This window comes from Monodelphis domestica, chromosome 6 (assembly GCF_027887165.1).
Source record: "Monodelphis domestica isolate mMonDom1 chromosome 6, mMonDom1.pri, whole genome shotgun sequence".
NCBI lineage: Eukaryota > Metazoa > Chordata > Mammalia > Didelphimorphia > Didelphidae > Monodelphis > Monodelphis domestica.
In genome coordinates this window covers 85,995,926-86,018,004 of record NC_077232.1, presented here as the reverse complement: position 1 = coordinate 86,018,004, position 22,079 = coordinate 85,995,926, and the positions used below count along the sequence as shown (strand labels likewise).

General features: G+C 37.7%; 1 protein-coding gene across 4 annotated transcripts in view; it reads left to right on the top strand.

Moving 5' to 3' along the window:
• SORCS2 (sortilin related VPS10 domain containing receptor 2) overlaps positions 1–22,079 on the top strand; it is a 1,375,930-nt gene that overhangs the window by 1,338,314 nt on the left and 15,537 nt on the right. For all 4 annotated transcript variants that reach the window (XM_001372355.3, XM_056802395.1, XM_056802396.1 and 1 more), the window contains 2 exons: positions 1,245–1,344; positions 3,790–3,892. In XM_001372355.3, coding sequence (XP_001372392.2) covers positions 1,245–1,344; positions 3,790–3,892 — 203 coding nt within the window. The remainder of the gene's footprint in view (positions 1–1,244; positions 1,345–3,789; positions 3,893–22,079) is intronic.

Here is a 22,079-nt window from a genome sequence, read left to right as displayed (position 1 = left end):
AGGCTGCAATTCCGTACGCATTAGCCCAATAGTGCTTGTAAGTGAAATGCAGCCGAACACAGTGAGCAGAAGATTCTAAAGGATTCAGCGAGGGAAAAGATGAGACCATAAACATTTGTCATTTGTAGCACAGATGGGTTGGGAGGATTGGAGTTTGCTTTTCAGCTCAAAGTATCTGAACCCATTCATTGCAGGTGATCTGCTGACACCTGGATCCCATGGCATGGAACCAAAGAGGTTTTCTTCTGATCATAGAAGGATAGGTTCATTAAGATTCTGAACCAGAGTGGGCCCTAGCAGGTCATCTAGTCCAACCACCTGCCCAGTGCCTAACTCCCCGACAATATCCCTGATAGTCACTATCCAGCTTTGGAGGCATTGTTTGGGAGGGAAGCTCATAGGTTTGAGCTGGAAGAGCCTGAGAGGTCATCTCATCTAACCCCTTCATCTCACAACTCAAAGCATGCAAGACTTTGGAGCTGAAGGAGACATTAAAACATGGGATATTCACATTTGGAAAGACCTGAGGTTTTTAGTTCTACATCTTCATTTTACAGTGAGGACTCTGAAGTTAGTGGTTTCAAGAGCAAGATCCAAGCCCACATTTTCCAAATTTCAAATTCAGTACTGTCTGCACTGTACTGTGTAGCTTGTTTATTTAAAGAGAGTACCTCTCTTTCCAGATGGGTTAAAGAACTTGTCCCACATGGAACTAGTAGTTGAGGGGATGGGAAATAGCCTTTGACTTGGATGAGAACTAGTTTTAATTGCTAATTCGAGTTATAAGAATTGGAAGCATGGGCAAGTCTCTCTACTGGAAACCTCAGTTTCTTTATGTCAAACAGATAATGAGCATGGTGCTCCTCTCCTTTGAATAATTTAGCACCAGAGAAAGATGAGCTTTTAATAGTCTTACTTGGCATTCTTCTTTCTGTTAAATAGTTATCAAGTTCTGGAGGCTCAAGATATCCCAGAGCAAATATGTGTTCTAGATGCAGCTATGTGGATCAGTGGTTTGAGAGCCAGGACTAGAGAATAGGAGTTCTGAATTCAAATTTGACTTCATATAGTTTCCAGCTATGTGACCCTGGGCAAGTCACTTAACCCCCATTGTCTGGCCCTTACAGCTCTTCTGCATTGGAACCAATACACACTATTGATTCTAAGACAAAAGGTAAGGGCTTTTAAAATAAATTAAAAAACTAAAATATGTATTCCTTGTTTTATTTTTTTCTTGTTTTCAGAGGATCATGGCCATCAAACAAGCTTTGAATGCCCACAATATCAGCTTTTTCCTAAGAGGAGGCTTCTGGGTACTTGTAACTCTACGTGACACAGATTCAGGTAAAGACACAATATGTATGGTCCTTGGCCAACGTTGGGAATAGAGGGCTGAACTATTCTCTTTGACTAGATGTGGGGCCAGAAGATAACCCTCATCAGTATAGTTTAAGGATCTCCAGAGATTTTATCCAGCGAAGCATTGTCAATGGTCTGCTGACCTCACTGGCCCTTCACCTATCTATCCATTTATACTCACAATTTAGCTTCAAGATAGGCTATTTGTTGGAAACAAAACCTGACTCTCAATAGAACACTTGTCCACCTTGATGCTGCTGAAGGATTTAATCGTTTCTTCTCTTCCCAGTTCTGCCATTCCAAGTTGTACTTTTGAAGGTCTCTCCTCAGATTTACATTTAATATTTTTACATACCTTTCAGCCCTAACAGGCAGAGTGGATAGAGTGTGGGGCCTCAGTTAGGAAAATGTATCTTTCCAAGTTCAAATTGGCCTCAAACACATACTGTCTGTGTGACTCTGGGCAAGTCACGTAACTCTTTTGCCTCAGTTTCATCATTTTTTAAATGAGGTAGAGAAAGAAATAGAAAGCCATTCCATTATCTTTGCCAAGAAAACCCCAAATGGTATCACAAAGAGTTGAACAAAATGAACAACCACCCAATTCTAAAGCCTATGATTTTATGGATCATATTTAATGGCTCTTCTTTCTCATGGAAAAATGTGAACATTCATGCATTAAAAATGAAACCAAGAGAGTTGTAATTAATGACCATTGTAGATTCTATTTTACCCAGAAAACTAAACTCTTCAGGCCTTTAATTCCTTAGGGCCACAATTTCTCTCTTCTTGGTTTTATTATTTCTTTCCTCTTTCAATGATAACTTTAGTAGGGACTAAAGAGCTTTCTCTATTCTTAAAATACCCTATTTTTTCTGAATCTGATTTTTATTGATGCCATTTATTTTTATATCAAATTATTTTCTGAGTATATCCTTCCCTCTCTCAGTTATGCCATGTAACAAGGTTTTTTAAAAGAAAAACAAAAAAAGTCATTTAGAAGAACCAGCCCACATATCCATTCTAAGTGACAGGATTTGAAATATTCCACATCTATGGCCCCCCACTTCTGTAAAGATGGGGGAAGGGTGTGCCTTTAGTGCTCTTACCTCTGTTATAAAAAACTGCCAATGGCCTAAGGGAAGGAGCTATACATATATATTTTTTTTGGTTGGTTGCACTGGAACCTAAATCCTACTATACAAGAGAAATACAACTAGTAAGTTCCGATTTAAGTCAGAAGTTCTTATCTTTTTTGTATCTGACTCCTTTGAAAGTCTGGTGAAGCCTATGGTTCCCTTTCTCAGAATAATGTCTTTTAATGCATAAAAATAACATATATAAGATTACTAAGGAAACCAATTATATTGAAGAATTCATCAAAATATGTTTTTCAAGTTCACTGACCCTCCTCCTCACATTAAGAAACTTTCATTTAAGTAATAGGCTCATTCAATGACAGAGCTGGAAGGAACCTTAGTACCTAAAACATAGATTGTTTGAGTTGGAAGGGATCTTAGAGATCTAGCCCAAATGCCTCACTTTACAAAGTGTACCCCCAAAAGTTCCAGAGAGTGGAAGTGACTGTCCAAAGTTCACATTCTTTGAAATCTTTTTCTTACCAATCCTCCTCTACTCTTGGCTTTTCCAGTTTAAGCTATACCTTACCTAAAGGAACTGAGAGATCTAAACTGGTTATATTGATATAGTTACTTGGATTTTTTTAGAGATAGATAGATGGATGGATGGATGGATAGACAGATAGATGGATAGACAGATAGATGGATGGATGGATAGATAGATAGATAGATAGATAGATAGATAGATAGATAGATAGATGGATGGATGGATGGATGGATAGATAGATAGATAGATAGATAGATAGATGATAGATAGATAGATAAATGGATAGATAGATGAGAGAAAGAGAGATGATAGATAGATAGATAGATAGATAGATAGATAGATAGATAGATAGATAGATGGATGGATGGATAGATGGATGGTTGGATGGATAGATAGATACATAGATAGATAGATAGATAGATAGATAGATAGATAGATAGATGGATGGATAGATAGATAGGTGATAGATAGATAAATGGATAGATAGATGAGAGAAAGAGAGATGATAGATAGATAGATAGATAGATAGATAGATAGATAGATAGATAGATAGATGGATAGATGGATAGATGGATGGATAGATAGATGAGAGAGAAAGAGAGATGATAGATAGATAAATGGATAGATAGATATGAATGTTAAATATATTGGATGTATATTCTTGGATATGTATGTGTACGTGTTGGATATACGTTAGTATTAGAATCACTATTAGAATTCCAAGTCATGGATCTCTCCTCAAAATAAATTGGAGAGCTGTGAGGCTCACAAAGGCGTTCAACTAACCATCTCGTTTATCTGCAGATTCTCAAAGGATTGGAGGAGGAGGTGGCTATTGGGCCCTCATCGTTCTTTTCCTTATCTGTCTTTTTGCAGTGGGAGCTTTCATCCTCTACAAATTTAAAAGGCAAGTCCACTTTCATTTTTTTCAGACACTGGTATAGCTATATGTATCATACAGTGGAGTTGGAAGTCACAAATGTGATGATAGAAGGAATGCTCCTTGCCTCCTTTATATCACCCACATTTATTTGCCACTGTAGCCTACCATTCCACCATTAGAACACCTCTAGTTAAAGGCATCACACCCTTCTCAAATTCACATAACTGTAGGAAACTAAGAATTCATTGATTATTCACACCTCATTACAAAAAGAGTCATGATATTTGGTGAAGTGGAAAGTGGTGAAATCAGAGACCTGGGTTCAAATCCTCTCTGTCACTTATTCCCTGAGTGACACTGAATAAGTCATCTTATCTCTAAGCATCATTTTCTTTGCCTATAAAATAAGAAAGTTATACTCTATTATCTCTAAGTCTGCTTCTACTTCTAAAATTCTATCAATTTGACTATTAGAGCAACAAATAAGTTGGAATGGAATTCCATGTCTCCATGCCTCAGTGATTTTAGAAAATGAATAAAATGATATTTATTAAACACTTTCTATTTGCCGGGTTAGGAATAGAAATATAATTGTAGGTCATTTCCTCCCTTCAGGGATCATATATTCCAATGGATGTGGAGATAACCCATATAAGAGAGTAATGACCATGGAAGAGACTTTTAGTCTAGAACAGTAATGGTGAACTGATGGCACATAGAGCACTCTCTGTGGGCATGTAGCCACCTTTCCCCTTCCCCCCTACCCAAATTCATAACTAGAAAGTCAGAGAGATTTGAGCAGAGTTATTTCTTTCCCCATCTCCACTGCCATTTTTTCAATGGGAGTGCACAGGGGGTAAAGTGAGCAGTTCACAGGCAGCAGAGCTGGAGGGGAGCAACAGAGCACTGGGGTTACTCCCCTCCCCACCTCTACCTATAGTGAGGACATTCCTCACTTCACCTGCCCCTCAACCCAGCAGCCCAATGGAGTGTTTTCTCCCTCTCCTATGTGGGATAAGGTAGTGGTGGGGGTAGAGTAGGGGGGCAGGGTAGGGGCAAGCCTGGCTCTCCATCTCTAAAAGGTTCATCATCACTGGTCTAGAGTCACAATGATGAATTAACCCATAGGACTGGCATTAGATCCACCCTTTCCAGTTAAGGGAAGTAGGTAGGGCAGATGGCCAAGGTAAAGCCTTGGGGGTAGAAGGTTACCTCCAAAGAGTGAATTTCAGGGCTCAAGAGAGGTTCTAGGATGATGAGATTTCTGGGTCAAGATTGAGAAAGTCAAAAATGCAGCCGGTAGAGGAACAAGGCATCACTCCGTTTAGTTGCTTCTGAATAGTACAATGATAACAAGGATGAATTTCTGCCTTCATGAAATCCTCTTTCAGTTTCTTGTCTACAAAATGTCTATCTTTGAAAAAACTCATGCACTGATAGACATAGTAGGACATTTAGAGCTGGAAGGGAACCCTGAGAGATTGTCTAAGTTCAAGCCATCCATTTCATACCTGAGTAAACAGAAGCTCCAAGAAAGCTAGCAAACTTTTCAAGCTAGGACACAATCCAACAGGGAGAGGCAGGACCAGAATTAGAAGTAACCTTGATTCTTGGCTCAATGGTCTCTCAACTATACCACAGTGCAATTGATGCTTCTTAGAGTAGTCATCCATGTGTCTTTATTTTTATTTACCCTTACTTTCTGCCTTAGTCATAATGCTAAGACAGAAGGGCAAGGGCTAGGCAATGGCAGTTAAGTGGCTTTCCCAAGGTCACAAAGCTAGGAAGTATCTGAGGTCACATTTGAACCCAGGTCCTCCCCACTCCAGGTCCCAGGTCTTCTGCTCTCTATCCACTGTGTGACTTAGTTACCCTTTTAGAAGCTGGGGGAGGGGGCAAGAACTGATTTCAAAAACAAATGAATGTCCCATCTTTGTCCTTGACAATATTCAATAGTTTACCTTTTAGGTATTGTAAACTTCTGAGTTCTAGTTCTTGGCTTTCCAGATGGATCAGCTTGTGTTGGAAATACTTTAATGAGAATCTTTTTTAGCCCATACTATCCTTTTTTGCCTTTTTTTTTTTTTTGAAAGGGGGAATTATTTTTAGTGGCAGAAAACCAATAGCACCTGATTCTTTTAGGGAGGAAGGGAGATATTTTCATTCTACCCATCGAGAAGAGTTTCAGATAGGAGGTGAGGGGGAGTAATATCATTATTTTTTGAAGGTGAGCCTAAATTCAGAGGTAAACTTGTAAAAATGCCATTCTTGCCCTTTATTGTAGATTTCAACTGAGTATCTGTTTTCAGTTTTACTGTAATTTTGTGGTCCCTTTCCCTGAACCACTTTCATTTTGCGGATCACACTCCAGTTTGTATTTACCTTAACTTTTTTTTATTCACTCTGTCTCACTTTGCCTGTCTATTTCCCAGGGCTTCCTGTCTCCATGGAACTTACTTTGTAATTTTATAGAATTGATTTGTGGATGGAGCCTAGTCTATAGAGCTTAGAATATTAGAACTAGAAAGAATCTAGAAAATAGAATATATGCCAGAGGTGGAAGGATCAGCTAGTCCTGGATCTGTGTTTTCACATACAAAGACTTTCTCAGAATGTTTTCTAATGCATAAGATAGTTGTCTATCTTATGATAGACAAAATTACAAAGGAAATCAACTATATATGATTGTCCAAAAAAATTGAAGTTCACAACCACAAGTTAAGAATTCTAATCAAATCCCTACCTTTCACAGGTAAGTGACCTGCAGCCCAGCAGGAATTAAGTGACTTGCCCAACAACAGACAGATGGCTGAATCAGGAAAAGAACCCAAGTGTCCTGAATCCTAGTTGAGTCCTCTTTCCAGGATTTCATGTTCTCTTCCTGAAGTCACTGGAAAGGTTTTCCTCTGTCTTTATAGTGCCCCAAATGCCACTATTTGGGATTCATTATGTTTAGTTGTGAAATCTTTTTCATCTTTAGGGGTTACTTTTTTTTAACGATCTTTGTATTGTCATGCAAACACACTTCCATATTGTCATTGTCATTGTCATCAGAGCAAAGTCATGCATAACCAAAAGTCCAGAATAAAACCAAAGATACACTGATGTGAAAGATGAGTTCCCATAGTTCTTTCTTTGGAGGTGGAGAGCCTTCCCTGTCATAGGTCTTTCAGGATTGTCCCAGATCAGTGCATTGCTGAGAGTAGCCAAATTTTCACAGAGGATCATCATCCAATATTGCTGTTATTGTGTACAATGTTCTTCTGGTTCTGCTTATGCTGCTTTGTATCAGTTCCTGCAGATCTTTACAGCCTTTTCTGAAATCCTCCTGCTTCTCATTTCTTATAGCACAATAGTGTTCCATCACTAATATATGCCACAATTTTTTCAGCCATTCCCCAATTGATGGGCATCCCCTCAATTACCAGTTTTTTGACACCACAAAAAGAGCTGCTATAAATATTTTTGTATAAGTAGGTCCTTTCTAGGGGGTCACTTAAAAAAAAAACTTACCTTCTGTCTTAGAATCAGTACTGTGTATTGGTTCCAAGGCCAAAGAGAGGCAAGGGCTAGGTAATTAGGGTTAAGTGACTTGTTTAGGATCACTTAGCTGGTAAGTATCTGAGGCCAAATTTGAACCCAGGACTTCCCATCTCTCCTCCTGGCTCTCAACCTACTGAGCCATCTGTGTGCCCCAGGGGTCACTTTTTGAAATATAGATATTTCTTCAGGAAAGAAAGGCAGTTTAAAGCTCTAGTTGACATTAGGTCAACTAAAATTTAGAATGTAGATTCATTTATCACATTCTAAGAACAGATACAGAGAATGGAGTCAGAGAGGGAAGGACTTTAAAGAAAAAGAAAAGTACTCAAAGGAAGGTTGAAAGGGAGGAGGTACTATGGAAAAATGAGAAGTACTAAATTTGACATTAGATCAGGGTGCAAATTCTGCTATTTCACCACTCTGTAGCATTGTACAAATTACTTAATATTTCTGAGGCTCAGTTTTCCTATTTTGTAAAATGAAAATGGTGCAGTGGAAAGAATGGTGAAATAGAAAACTAGACACTTGTATTCTTGTCTAGGCTGTATTACTTCCTGTGTGACTTTCAGTATCAGTCACTTAAGCTCTTGAGACCTCAGTTTCCCCAACTGTGAAATCAAAGTAGTAATTCCTGCACTGTCTGACACATGTGATTGCTTCTATTCTCTGGGTTTCAGTTTCTCCATTTATGGAATGGACATAATAATCCCTATAGTGCTCCCCTGACAGGACTGCTGTGAGGCACAATTAGGATTGGGTTTATAAAATTCTTTGTGGCAGATAAATGCTACATAAAAGTAAGGCTTTATAACTTTATTAAGGAAGAGGCTCCCACCTGTCAGCCAATAAGCATTTACTAAGTGCCCACCAGAGATAGCTAGGTGGCACAGTGGATGGAGTGCCAGGCAGGAGTCAGGAAGACTCAATTCCCTGAGTTCAAATCTGGCCTCAGATACTTACTGACTGTATGACCCTGGGCAAGTCTCTTGATCCAGGCCTGGCTTTCCATCCACTGAGCTATTGAGCTGCCCCCTCATCCTACTTTTTTTTAATGAGTAAGAGCTGTAGACCTAGATCTTGGACCCCCAGAATCACATTTTGATGTCTATGAATGAAGATAAATAATCTCTCCCATCTGAGCCTTAATTCCCTTATCCATAAAATAGAGAGAATAACAGCTACATCACCAATCTTCCTCTAGGTTAGAATTCGGTCATAAACACAAAAAATCCAGCCCTTCCTGACAGCAGGAACAATGCAAACTCCCATGCCTACCTCAAGAAAAAGCATCATGGATTGTTGTTATGTTTTAAGAAAGTGACGTTCTTTAGTGCCCACCATCCATTTATCACCTTCTTCCCTGTGATTCCTGTATGAATGCTGATTCTATATGGAAAATAAAGAAGCTTAATTCAGGGCCCACCTATGGAGGACGAAGAGCAGAATAAAAAATTCTGTGAGCCCCACTGAGCTGTTTGGGGGGGATCCCATCACATTGCAACATGCCATAAAGATGGTTGATGTATACAGTAATATCGTCTCAATGGCAACCCAACCAAAGTCTGGCCTTATGGCTCATAAAACTGCCAGGAGCATCTATTACCAGGTACTGGGGATTTACACTTCCTCATTAGCCCCAGGGTCGGGCACAATTAGACACCATCACAGTTACCCAAAGACAAATGGAGGAGGGAAATTTTTGTGATTTTTTTCCCTTAAAAGGAAACAAAATTTTCCTCCTGGGACCAAATGCCATTCTGGAAGTCTGTGTTGTCATTTTCTTCAAAGAGAAAGATGCTAAGTGCATGCTAGAGCACGAATGTTTCCATTTCCCCCACACACACCCCATTTTCTTTTAGTTTTATTACAAAGAATTTTGTTCTTGGAAATTACACGGGGTTGAAATTGTCATTTGGACTTATATTGAGCTGCTACTGATGAGAATTTGAGAAGACAAACAGGTCCTCTCTGAGAAGCTGGTGATTGAATTCTATACCTGAGGATTAGCTGGTAAATATGCCCAAGCATAGGCCTGATGGAATCTGAGAGCTGGTAGGATGATTAATTTTTTTAAAGATTGCACAATTTTGTCACAATATGGAATAAAAAAGAAAGAGAGCTCTCGATTAATTACATCTCTTACAGATTCTTCTCCTCAATTGATATTCAAAAGAAAGCACATGAAGGTGAGCCTGGACAATAGAGTAAATGCATTCATTACAACAAACCAATAATAATCATTCTAACTGTCCATTTCTATATCAGAAAGACTTAACATGTTCACAAAGCGTTGTGTAAGGAGTAGTGGACCCCTGTTTGCAAAGGAGGTAACTGAGGCAAAGACAGGATTAGACACTTGGATGGTAAGTTAATGATGAAGCTAAGATTTCAACCCAAAGATCTTTTCCTATTATGGCTACTAGAAGAAGTTTAATATAGTAAAAAAGAGCACTGGATTGTGACTGGAAATAAATATTTATTAAGCACCTACTAAGTATTATGTTGAGGATACAAAGAAAAGCAAAAGATATCCCTTGCCCTCAGGGTACTTAAATCTAACTAGGAAGAACCTATGTGAATAACCATGTACAAGCAAAATATAGACAGGAAAAATAAGAGACAATTAAAAGAGAAAAGTCACTAGCATTAAGGGAGATCGTAAAGAACCTCTCAAAAGAAGGAATTTTAGCTGGGATTCAAAGGAGTCAGAAACAAGAGGGAGAGAATCCCAGACATGAGGAATGAGTACAATAGTGAGAAGATCTTGCATGAGGAACAGCTAAGAGTCCAATGACACTGGACCATAGAGCTCCCTGTATGGAGTAAGGTCTGAGGAGACTAGAAAGGGAGAAGGGAGGCTAGTTGGTAAGGGTTTTGAAACCAGAGGATTTTTTATTTGATCCTGGAGGTGATAGGGAGCCACTGGAGGTTATTGAATGGAAGAGTGTCATTGTCCACAGGGTCACAAAGAACCAAATGCAACTGAACAATAAAAGAACAGGGATTAAAATGTTAAATACTTTATTGTATTATTATCAAGGAAGTACTCTGTAAACTGTGAAGGCAATGTGGCCATAATTCTCTTGTTGCCATTATTCTTATTATGATCATTATAATGATGATCATGATCATGATCAGACATGGGATGCCATCAAAGAGGAAAATCCAGACAGAAATTCTTTCCACCAATTCAGATCAGCCTCTATTCTAACATTTATATTCTTAAGAGTTGTTTGGGTTTTTAAATTAATATTCAATAACTAAGTATTATATTTTATAATGTTTTATTAATAATAACTAAAGTAAAAGAACTACCTGAACTCAGCCCAGTCACAAGTAAAAGAGAGCAGGGGAGGAGTCACAGCAAACCTAAATTCCCTCATGTAAGTGGGAGGACACAGGAAAAGGGGAAAGGATTCTAGGTAATACAGAAAGGAATTTTGGGTAATGTTTTAGGGATTCAAGATTTCCAACTATACAGCTGTCTAGAAGATTAAGAGGTTAAATGAGTTTCTCACAGATCCAAAGCCAGGATGTATCAGAAATAGGTCTTGAGCTATGGTCTTCTTGACTGAACAGGGGCTCTCTTTCCACCATGCCCAACTACTCCCTTTGGATCACAATCACAGGGCACGTATGGCACTTATGCCACAAATACATACACACTCTAGCACACAGGCACTGTTAACTCTCATCGAAGTATGAATCTAATACAACTACTTTTCCCAGAAGCTTTATTTGAAACCAGAATTTAAAATTAACCGAACTTGCTGATTTTGAAACTTTGATTTTTACCAGAGGATGAGCAGGCAAGGAGAGCTGCAGTCTGTATGACTAGAGGCAACATTCACATCAGTGAGAACACAGATATACTAAAATATTTAATAGATATATTGACTTTTAAAAAAAAAACAACCTTAACTTCTTTCTTAGAACCAATATGTATTGGTTCTAAGACAGAAGAGTGGTAAAGACTAGGTAATGGGGGTTATGTGACTTGGCCAGGGTCACATAGCTAGAAAGTATCTAAGATCAGATTTGAACCCAGGACCTCTCATCTCTAGGCCTGGCTCTGAGCCACCCAGCTGCCCCTGATACATAGACTCTCTCATGATGCTTCAATATATGGCTTTACCCATGGTTTCATCTTCCCTCTCCTTGTCTAGGTTCCAACCAAACTGCATTTTCATCTTCTACAATTCTTGTTCGTTTCCTTCTATAAATCTTCTCCTTGGGATCTAATCAGTATGTGAAAGGATTTCTTTTGGTTCTTCTCATAGGTCAGGAGTGCTAGCACAGGTATGACCAATTATCTTCCCTCACTCCATAACCAGACAGTCAATGAGCATTTATTAAGCACCTACTATCTGTCAGTAACTGTGTTAAGCACTGGAAATACAAAAGGAGTCAAACAATAGTCCCTGCCTTCAAAGGGCTCACAATCTAATGAAAGTTCATCTTTTTCATTCCTGTGTTTCCTTGATATATTTTATGCCACTTTAATATACCTAGAGCAGGTTGGCAAAGTGGGTAGAATACTGGGCGTAAAAGTCAGTGGAGGGGTGGGGAGAGTTGAGAAGAGCTGAGAGGCTCAGTGGATAGAAAGCCAGGTCTAGAGATGGAAGCCCTGGATTCTGGCCTCAGACATTTCCTAGCTGTGTGACCCTGAGCAAGTCACTTAACCACCATTACCTACTCATTTCCACTTTTCTGCCTTGGAACCAATACACAGTTTTGAATCTAATGTGGAAGGTAAAGTTTGTTTTTTAAACCAATGAGAAGATAAGATTTCAAATCTAGTCTCAGACACTATCTGTGTGATTATGGGCAAGTCACTCAGGGTCTCCATTGCCCTTTGGGGTATTTGCAAGTATATCAGGCACAAGTCCAGAAGAACCAGTTGAGCAGTGGGAGTGACAGTCTCTGAGCTGAAACCAAATTGATAATAGAATCCATAGACTCGACTGACCCTTGGACTCTAAAAGGACCCACTAGGAAAAAGACACAGAAGAGGAAATAGGCAGATTAAATTATAAGAGAGTAAAGAGGATGACCTACAATCTACCATGATCACAGGAACTCCAAAGAGAGGGAAAAGGAAGAGAGAGGCCAGACATAGAGACATGAAACTTTATACTTGGAGAGAGATCTGCACACTCATCTGGCATCTACTGGGAAATGGGCTTTGGTCTATTACTTGCCTAAATATCTTGCACATCAATTGCTTTTTACTTTTAAGACTCCTTTGATTAAAATCATAAAAAATAAAGACAAATATACCCAAATATGTATTATATACATACACCCAAAGATATACGTGTGTGCATATATAATTTTTTTAATTAGTATTTGCTAGATCTATCTGCTCCCTGACCAAGAGCTAGTCATTCTTAAACCATGGTCCAGAAATGGAAACCTTAGTCTTTAATACCCTCTTAGTAACTAGCTATTCACTTTCCCATGCAACAATCAAGTAGTGTGTAAAGGGATAAACTAAGATGATATTTGTAAAAATACTTTGGCAATGTATAGTATTTTGTACATATATAAAAGAATTGTGATGGCATACAAAAAACACTGGGATTTTTGTGCTTTATCACAATATCAAGAGACCTGGATTCTAATGATACATGTAAAACCCAGTGGAATTGCTCATCAGCTCTGGGAGGGGAGGGAAAGAACATGAATCATGTAACCTTGGAAACATATTCTAAATTAATTGGTTCTACTCCTAGATCTGACACTTCCTGGTAGACAAGTCCCTTAATTTTGATGGTCTTCAGTTTCCTTATCTGTGAAACATGGATAATCATATTTCTATTGCTTACTTCAGTCATAATGAGAATAAAACTAGATAATGATAATAAGTGAGAAGCAATTTATAAATTCTAAAATGTCAAATAAATTATTATTCATCACCCAGAGTCAGGTACGGCATCCTAAACTCTTACCTAGTAAATAGTTAAACTTCTAGTTTCTGGTTAATCTGCCGTTAATTCTGATAGGTATCCTTGGACAAGTCCTTCTACCTCTCTTCAGTTTCTCTACTCATAAAAATGAATAGGATAGGAAATCTCCAAGTTCTGCTTAAATACTAACGTTCTAGAATCTAAATCCAGGATGGAGACTGGAAAAGTTCTGAGATATAGAGAGTTAAGGAGGAACTTTTGTCCAATCTCTTCATTTTATAGAAATAGAAACAGATTGAGAGACAAAAATCATTTGGTTAAGGTCCAATTAACTGTTTCACAGCAGCTGAAACTCTAGCTTTTTAACTGTAAACCCAGTATTATTTTTACCACATTCTGCTGTCCCTCATGAAGATCAAAAAATAAATAAATAAACAAAAAAGCACCATCAAAGAACTACCTTTTTCTCCCAGGACAAATTACATTCTAATTTAATCTCTTTGATTGCAGCCCTTCTGAGGTTATAATTCCTTCTTGACTCTGCTTTGGAAACATAGTGTTGAATGGCTTCCAGCTCTCGACATAGACAGCTTTCATGCAATTGTCCACAAATGAAAGGCTGTTGATGTATGGGGGGGGAGTCTTCACAATCTCCTGCCCTCAACGGAGGATACTCAGGAGTCAAATTGATGATAGGAGTTGGAAAAAATAGCTTTCTTCCTATAGAGTTTGATTACTACTTATCAAACCAATCTCCACAGGCAGTTAGAACCTGGGCAATGGAAGATGATTTGTCCATTCCTCATGTTATTGCCATTTTCCTTCAGTAAAGCTGAATCACAGCAATTTCCTAGAGCTAGGCACAGGGTCTGGGTCTCTCACTTGCTTTCTCTTATCCATGACCATAATTATTAATAGAGGAGGCCATTAAAGGGCATTCTGAGTTGAAACTTCCTGGTGTAAGTAAAGCATTCATAGAGCCTCTTAATTTGTTCTCCTTAAGTAGCCCAAGTTATTCCTTGGCCCAAGACACAGATGGTACCCTTGTTTAGAGATCTGACTTTGTCACCCCTTAAATATAATCAGTTCAGCTGATGATATACCTTTCCCCTTGAAGGGATTCTCTTTAAGAGGGTTACTAAATGTCTTGAATTTCACTGATGGAGTCAGCATGAAGCAGTGGAAAGAATGCTGAGTATGGAGTTAGAGAAGCTGGATCTGAACATGAGATTTGCTACTTGCTATCTATGTGACCCTGGGCCAGAAGGGCTGGGGAAAGGAAGGAAATAAGCATTTATATAGCACCAACTTTTACAAATATTATCTCATTTTATCCTCACAACAACCCTGAGAGGTAGGTGCTATTATTATCCTCAACAACAACCCTAAGAAGTAGGTGCTATTATTATAGTCATTTTACAATTGAAGAAAATGAGGCAAACAAAGGTGAACTTGCCCAGCATCACACAGTGAACTCTGGTATTCCTGACTCCATGCCCATCTAACTGCCCACTCTGCCACTCTCAGTTTTATCACTTTTAACCCAAAGGGGCTGGACTAGTTGATCTCTAAGCTCACTTCCAGATCTTAAGCAATGATTATTCTTGTAGGTGCCAATGTAATAAGTTGCCATCTCCATCGGTGTTTCCCAAAATCTTGTCTCCTACTCTGCTACCTCACACCACTATATTTCCCCTACTATCATCCTAAAGTCATATTATTGGGAATTGGAAGGACTTCAGAGATCTTCTGGTCCATCCATCCCAGTCTTACTAATTAAGAAACTTGAGACCAGAGCAACCAAGAGGTTTACCGAAGGTCACACAACTGGTGAGTAACAGCAACAGGATTTGAACCCAGTTTATCTATTTCAGAGTTCTTTCTACTACCACTTGATATCTCTGACCTAATAATGCCAGATCACTGACCTAGAACCAGTGGACCATGGGTCATTAAATTAAGCCCTTCAAAGATAAATACATTAATCTTATTTCTAAATCTCCCTCCACGAGGGTACACAAGTACCTGACTCTGTTCATGCACCATTGTCCTTCCTGGCTATCAGGGAAAGACTGAAGCAAAGCCTAAGTGTTTGAGACTTTTGTTTTTGCTTGTTTTTAGTTATTTCAGTCACTTTGTGACTGCATTCAGGGTTTTCTTAGTAAAGATACTAGAGTAGTTTGCCATTTGCTTCACTAGCTTATTTTATAGATGAGGAAATTGAGGCGAACAGGGTTAAGTGACTTGCCCAAGGTCACTCAGCTATTAAGTGCTCATGTGCTGTTCTCCTTCCTGGCTACCCTTGAGATAAAACAGAGGCCAAGTAGAGGGGGAGATTAGTCATAATGATTGCCTTATTACCAATTTTGTGGACAGGGTTTTGCTAATTTTTTTCCTATCCATCTTTCCTATCTCTCTTCAGGGGGTCAGGTTTCAAAGCTATAGTTCAGGGGCCATGTAACAAATCTATATTGGTTCATTGAAGCTGTTATGGCTCTCATGAATCCATAGACTGGGTTATATCTGGGAGTAGACTGTAAATTATAACAGTCTGCATTGCTATAATCCTTTACAATTTACAGAGAATTCCTCCTGCCTCTGCCAGCACCCCACAATATCTTATAGTAAAGGTAGTATAAGAAGAGAGAATTTAGCATTTTACAGAAGGAGAAACTGAGGACAAAAGAGTAGAATAAGCTTCTCAAAGTCACATAGGAAGCAAGCAGCTGTATCCAAAGTGTGAAAATGAAGAACCCATAATTCATACAGGTGATGCCACTAGTAATAGGCAGTGACTGATTGTCAATTGAGGGTTCAAAATTACTTTCCCACCCTTAATAGTGAGTATGAAGTCAGAAAGTAGACTAGGAGTAGAACTAAACAAACACAAAGAAGAGCTATTATGATGGCAGGGAAGCTCGAGATACAAATCCAGAAGAAAACAACTCCAAAATATTTGCAAGCAAAGTCTCAGATTAAAGATACAGCCTTGGAAAGAATTGAGTTAATTCCTGGAAATGATTAAGCAAGAATAATTTTTAAAAGGTTACAAGCATTTTAGGAATATTTAGAAATGAAATTAGAGTTCTTGAAGAAAAAACATAGGAAAAAGTCAAAGCCATAGAAAAAAGAACTGGAAGGAGAATTAATAACTTGGGGAGAAAATCTTGCTCAAGCAACACATACCTTGAAAGTTAGAATAGGAAAACTTAAAAGAGTTGACTCCATGAGACATTGAGAAATATTGAAATAAAGTCAAAAGACTCAAAAAAGAGGACAAAAGAATTTAAGGTATCTCATAATAAAAACAATTGATGTGGAAAATAGATCAACGAGGGGAAAAAAGTATTATTGAACTATCCAAATGCCATGATCAAAAAAAATGTCCTATTTCAAGAAATCTTAAAAGAAAACTGCCCAAATATCTTAGAGCAAAAGGGCAAAGTGGAAAAAGAAAATATCGAATTGTCACCTTTCCTGAAAGAAATCAAAATAATACATGTACATCTCAGATTGAATTGCTTGTCAATTCTGAGAGTGGGGAGGGAAAAAAGGAGGAAGACAAATACAAATCATTTATATTTGGAAAATTTATGTGTAAATTTTTTATTAAAATAAAATAAAGATAAAACTGAAAGAAATCACAAAATGAAAACTCCCAGGAACAACATAGCCTAAATCCAGTTTCCAGGTCAAAGAAAAAATACCAAATTCAAATAGTGAGGAGCCTCAATCACACAAAATTAAGTAATCACCATTATACAGGCATACAATACAATATTCCAAAAACCAAAGTATAGAAACTTATAGCCAAAAATAGTTTAGCCAGCAAAACTGAGTATGTTGCTACTGAGGAAAAGTGGATCTTTAATGAAATAGAGGACTTGAAAATATTCCTGATAAAAAGAACAGAACTGTGGCTGAACTTTAAGGTCAAACACAGGAGTGAAGAGAAACATAAAAATGTAAATTAATGAATAATAAAAAAATTAATTAAATTATTAAATCAGGATAAATTTCTCAATTCAAACATGGGGAAATGACATATGTATCCCCTCAGAACTATTATGTCAGAATGATCTTTAGAAAAGAATAAAAAGGGTAAAGGATAAATAGGATGAAGAATACATTTAGCGAGGGGGAAGAAAAAGAAGTTAGGAAAAGTCTGATATAATTATGGAGCACAAATAAACACATCTACAAATAAGTAAGTAGGGGATTGGGAGAGTGACTGACAGCTGAACATTATTCTTATCTGAACTGGTCAAAAGAAGGAAGACTACAGGCATCCTCACATTTTACAGAAATACTTTTTACTCAAAGACTAAATTGGGATTTCTGAGTCACTTGACCAACAAGATGGAGGACTAAACATTTGCTCTAATATTTATGAACTTTAGACCACTTCAAAAGAAAGTATGTGCCAAAGATAAAAACAACTTCAGTTGTCTCCATGGTCTAGGACATGAGGAATCCAAAATAAGGTTTTAAAAAAACCGACTACATGAACTGATGCCTACCCTGAGTTCATATATTACAATCTTCCTCCACTGAACACCATACATCTGGCATCAAGGTTGCTCTTAGCTGACCCAACCCATGGGTTTGTAATAAAATCCATTCATTCCAATCCCCCTTCTTTTTTTGAAGTGCTATGGAGATTTGAGATTCAGGCAGTCAAATTTACTGGGGTCTTGGTGGTAAATGCTATGGTAGCATTATGTACAGAAAAATTTTTCTATCAGAGAGCAGAGGAACAGAGGGAAGGGTGAAAGACATATGTTCAAGTTTGAAATAGAGCTCATCCCTACCCCTCTCTCTTTCTAGAGTCTTAGAGAACCAAACTCCAAATGACAGAAATAATGCCTGGTTACAGTGGCACAATGTGGCAACATTCTGAAGTGGACTAGAGAACTGGGGAACAGAAAATGAATAGGTGGGAAGAGTAAGCAACTATGCAGCATTCCACTAAGTCTGAGGAAAAGAACCCAACATCCAGCTAGAGTCAGTTCTGTACCACCTACAATCACTTAGGTCATAGACCAATGAACCTTGAATTGCCCTGTGTGGGAAGAAACTGAGACATTTAGATCTAGCCTCAAAGGAAACCTCCATCAGAGGGGAAGGAGACAAAAAGTAACCAATAGAAGAAAACAGGGGGGAGAAAAGAATTGAAATTACCAAAGATCTCACCATAAGCATATAAATCACCAGAGAAAATGTTAGCCAAAGGAAATATAGTCTGCAGAGAAAGTAGATAAATTCAGGCCTCTATAAAAAATACTATAAAACAAAGGAAAATGATCTAATACTTGATGAGACAAAAAACCTTTTTTGAATTTGAGGAGAACATGGAACCACAATACACTGTTTTCAAGTGGTTTAAAAGAAAAATGAGAATTATGAGAACAAAACTTATGTTCTGCAGAGCAAAAAGTAATGGGTAGAACAGACAAATTGGAATGTGAAATAGAAAGTCTTAGCAAAGAAACAGAAAAGAGAATAATGAATTACAAATACAAATATACAAAGATAAAGAACCCACTCAAAGAAATGAAAAAAATTTTTTTCGATACAAGCAAAAGATTATGATCTCAGTGATAGGATACATAAAGACAACCCAAGGACCATAGATGTCCCAAAAGAACACAAGCCATAAACCCAAACCCAATTATGAAAGAAAACTTCTGAAATAAGAAAATGAAATACCAATTAAAACAAATTATAGATCACCTCCAGAAAAAAAAAAACTCATGGTTGAAAACTTCAAGATATATGGTAGTTAAAGTTAAAATTTTAACTCATAAATAACAAGTTCTGTAAGCAATCAGGAGAAAAACCTTGAAATACAAGGAAAGAGACATTTAAATAACACAAGATTATTCTGCCTCCATCAGAAAATGCAGGAGGGAATGCAATGTGTTCTGAAGAGTAATTGAGCTCGGGATGCAGCCCAAGGTGACCTACTCTGGAAATCTGGGTTTAAACATAAGTGAAAAAAGGACATTCAATAATAAAGAACCATTTGAAACATTCTTAGAAAGAAAATCAGACCTGAAGAGATTCTTTTCTTCTTGAACACTCCAGACAACAGAAACTCAATGAACAAATGCAGCAACCAAGGAGCACACCAGCAAAAATGTACCAACAGAAAGGAAAATAACAGACCTCTTTTTAAATATATACAAAGAGACAGAGGTAAAAGCAGGTCAGGTAGAAGCAATAGTGAAGAGGCAAGCCTAAGGCATTATGGACAGAACTCTGTAACATCCTATCTATGAATGAATCAATGGTTTTTGTTTGTTTATTTTGTTTGTTCTTTTGTGGGATTACCTTACAAAGTTGAAGTATGAATGAAAGAGAGGAAGTGTTTGATGTGCCTCACTTAAATCAAAATCTGGCAATAAGGGGGAAATGAGCCTTGTTATCTTTCAGGAAGATGAAGTCTATAGAGAAGTGGATAAAGATAAGGATAGAAAAATGTGAAGGAGAGACCTTTCTTTGGCTTTGATGGGTTAAGAGGTTTCTATACTCCTATGAATGAAGAGAGAAGTTCTATGAAAAGCAAGAGATGTTGTGCTGTGTGATGTCTGCATGACTTGATATTTGAAAAGGCTCTTCCTACCTCAGAAGAAGAGTTGGAATTCTTAGACTCAACGGCACATGTGGGTGTAGGAGGAAATGGGCCCATAGAGATTTGGGAGCAAATATTGAAAGAAGGTAATCAGAGGCAGATATGGATCAGTGGTAAGGATTTGAGGAAGAGGGTCCTATTGTGGGACAGTGTCTTCTCTGTCACCTACAGGAATAGGAATTTTCCTGGGAATAAGGCACAATCTAAAAGGGAAAAAAAACAAGGCAAGCCCTATAAGGCAGTGGTATAAACTGGAGGGCAGAGCCCACAATGGAACCTCAGAAGTTTTGATTGCATTTGGAATCAAGACTAAAGAGGGGCTAGATGATTAGAGAGATCATAAACCAGAGAATAAGTCTAGAGTAGACAGAAAAAGATGATAGAGAATGAAGAGAGTAAGAGAAATCCTCTCTGGAAAGGGATAGAAAAAGGGAGATCTGAAAAAAAATGAATAAAAGGACTAGTTGGAGTTGGAAAGGAAGGGTGAATTTACTTAACAGAGAGGAAAAGGGGGAAGAAATAAAGACATTCATAAATTCATAAATAAAACTCCAAAGGGAAAAGACTAACAAACAGGAAAGCTCATCAGAAATGAGGAGAAAAGAACTATATGGGAATAGGACCAACTTTAAAAAAGATTAAACTAAAGCAAATAAAAAGATGTAATACTCTATTGCATAAAGGACAGGGTAGGGGGATCATAAATTGAAAGGTGAATGGATTAAGCAAACCAAGAAAATATGAAAGTGATAGATTAGATAAGAAGGCAAAGCTCTACTATCTATCGCTTACAAGAAACAACTAATCTTTTAATGCATTTTTGTTTTTTTGATTACATGTAGCAAGAATTTTTGACAATTGTTTTCTGGCACTTCATGATTCAGATTGTCTCCCTCCCTCCTTCCCCGTCCCTAACCAAGGCAGCATATAGTCTGATATAGGTTACACCAAAGCTCTGGAAACAGATTTTAAAAAACAAAGACCTCCCCAAAATAAAACCAAGAGAGTGGGAAAATAACTTGGTATGCATAGAGCGAATCCAAAACAGCAGTTGCTGCAATCACATAATCTGACAATGCAAAGACAAACAATATTATTTTTTAAAAGGATAAACAAGGAAATTGTATGCTGTCAAAAGGAACTGTAGACAGGAAAGCTATATCAGGGGTAAACTTTAAAACTGAGATATAAGAGGAAATAGATGGCAACAAAATAGTGAAAGTCTTCAATACTCATCTTAGTTTGGGGTACATCTAACTGAAAGATAAATGAAAGCGGATGTGTGGAACCAAACAAGTTGCTGGGGAAACTAGAGCTAAAAGACAAAGAACATTAAGGGCAGCTAGGTGGCACAGTGAAGAGAGTGTCAGGCCTGGAGCTGAGAGGTTCTAGCTTCAAATTTGATTAACACCCATTGCCTACCCCTTACTATTCTTTTCCCTTAGAAGTGATATTAAGTGTTAATTTTAAGACAGAAAGCAAGGGTTTAAAAAAACACATCTAAATCAGACTGAAAAATTGCATATTTCTTAATACCATAGGGAGCTTTTAGATATTTCAAAGAAAAGTAAAAAAAGACAGAATGATAAATACATCCTTTTCAGACCATCATGGGTTCAGTGACCACAAACAAAAGATAGACTCAAATGGAGATTTAGCAGTGAAATCCTAAATAATGACTCAGTCTGTGAATAAATCATAATCATCATGTGAAAAAATGATAATGATGAAAAAACATATCAAAATTTGTGGGATACAGCCAAAGAAGTCTCTGGGGGAGGGGGAGTATTATATCCCTATAAGCATACATTAACAAAATTTAAAAAGGGAGGATTAATGAATTGAATGTACATTTTATTTTTTTAAAAACCCTTACCTTCTGTCTTGGAATCAATACTGTGTATTGGCTCCAAGGCAGAATAGTGGTAAGGGCTAAGCAATGGGGGTCAAGTGGCTTGCCCAGGGTCACACAGCTACAAAGTGTGAATGTACATTTTAAAATATTAGAAAACCAATAAATAAAGCTAAAATAAAAGAGGAGATATTAAACATTAGCCAGGAATTGGAAACAAAAAACAAAAAAAACCATTAAAGTAAGAACTAAAATTAAAGGCTGATTCTTTGA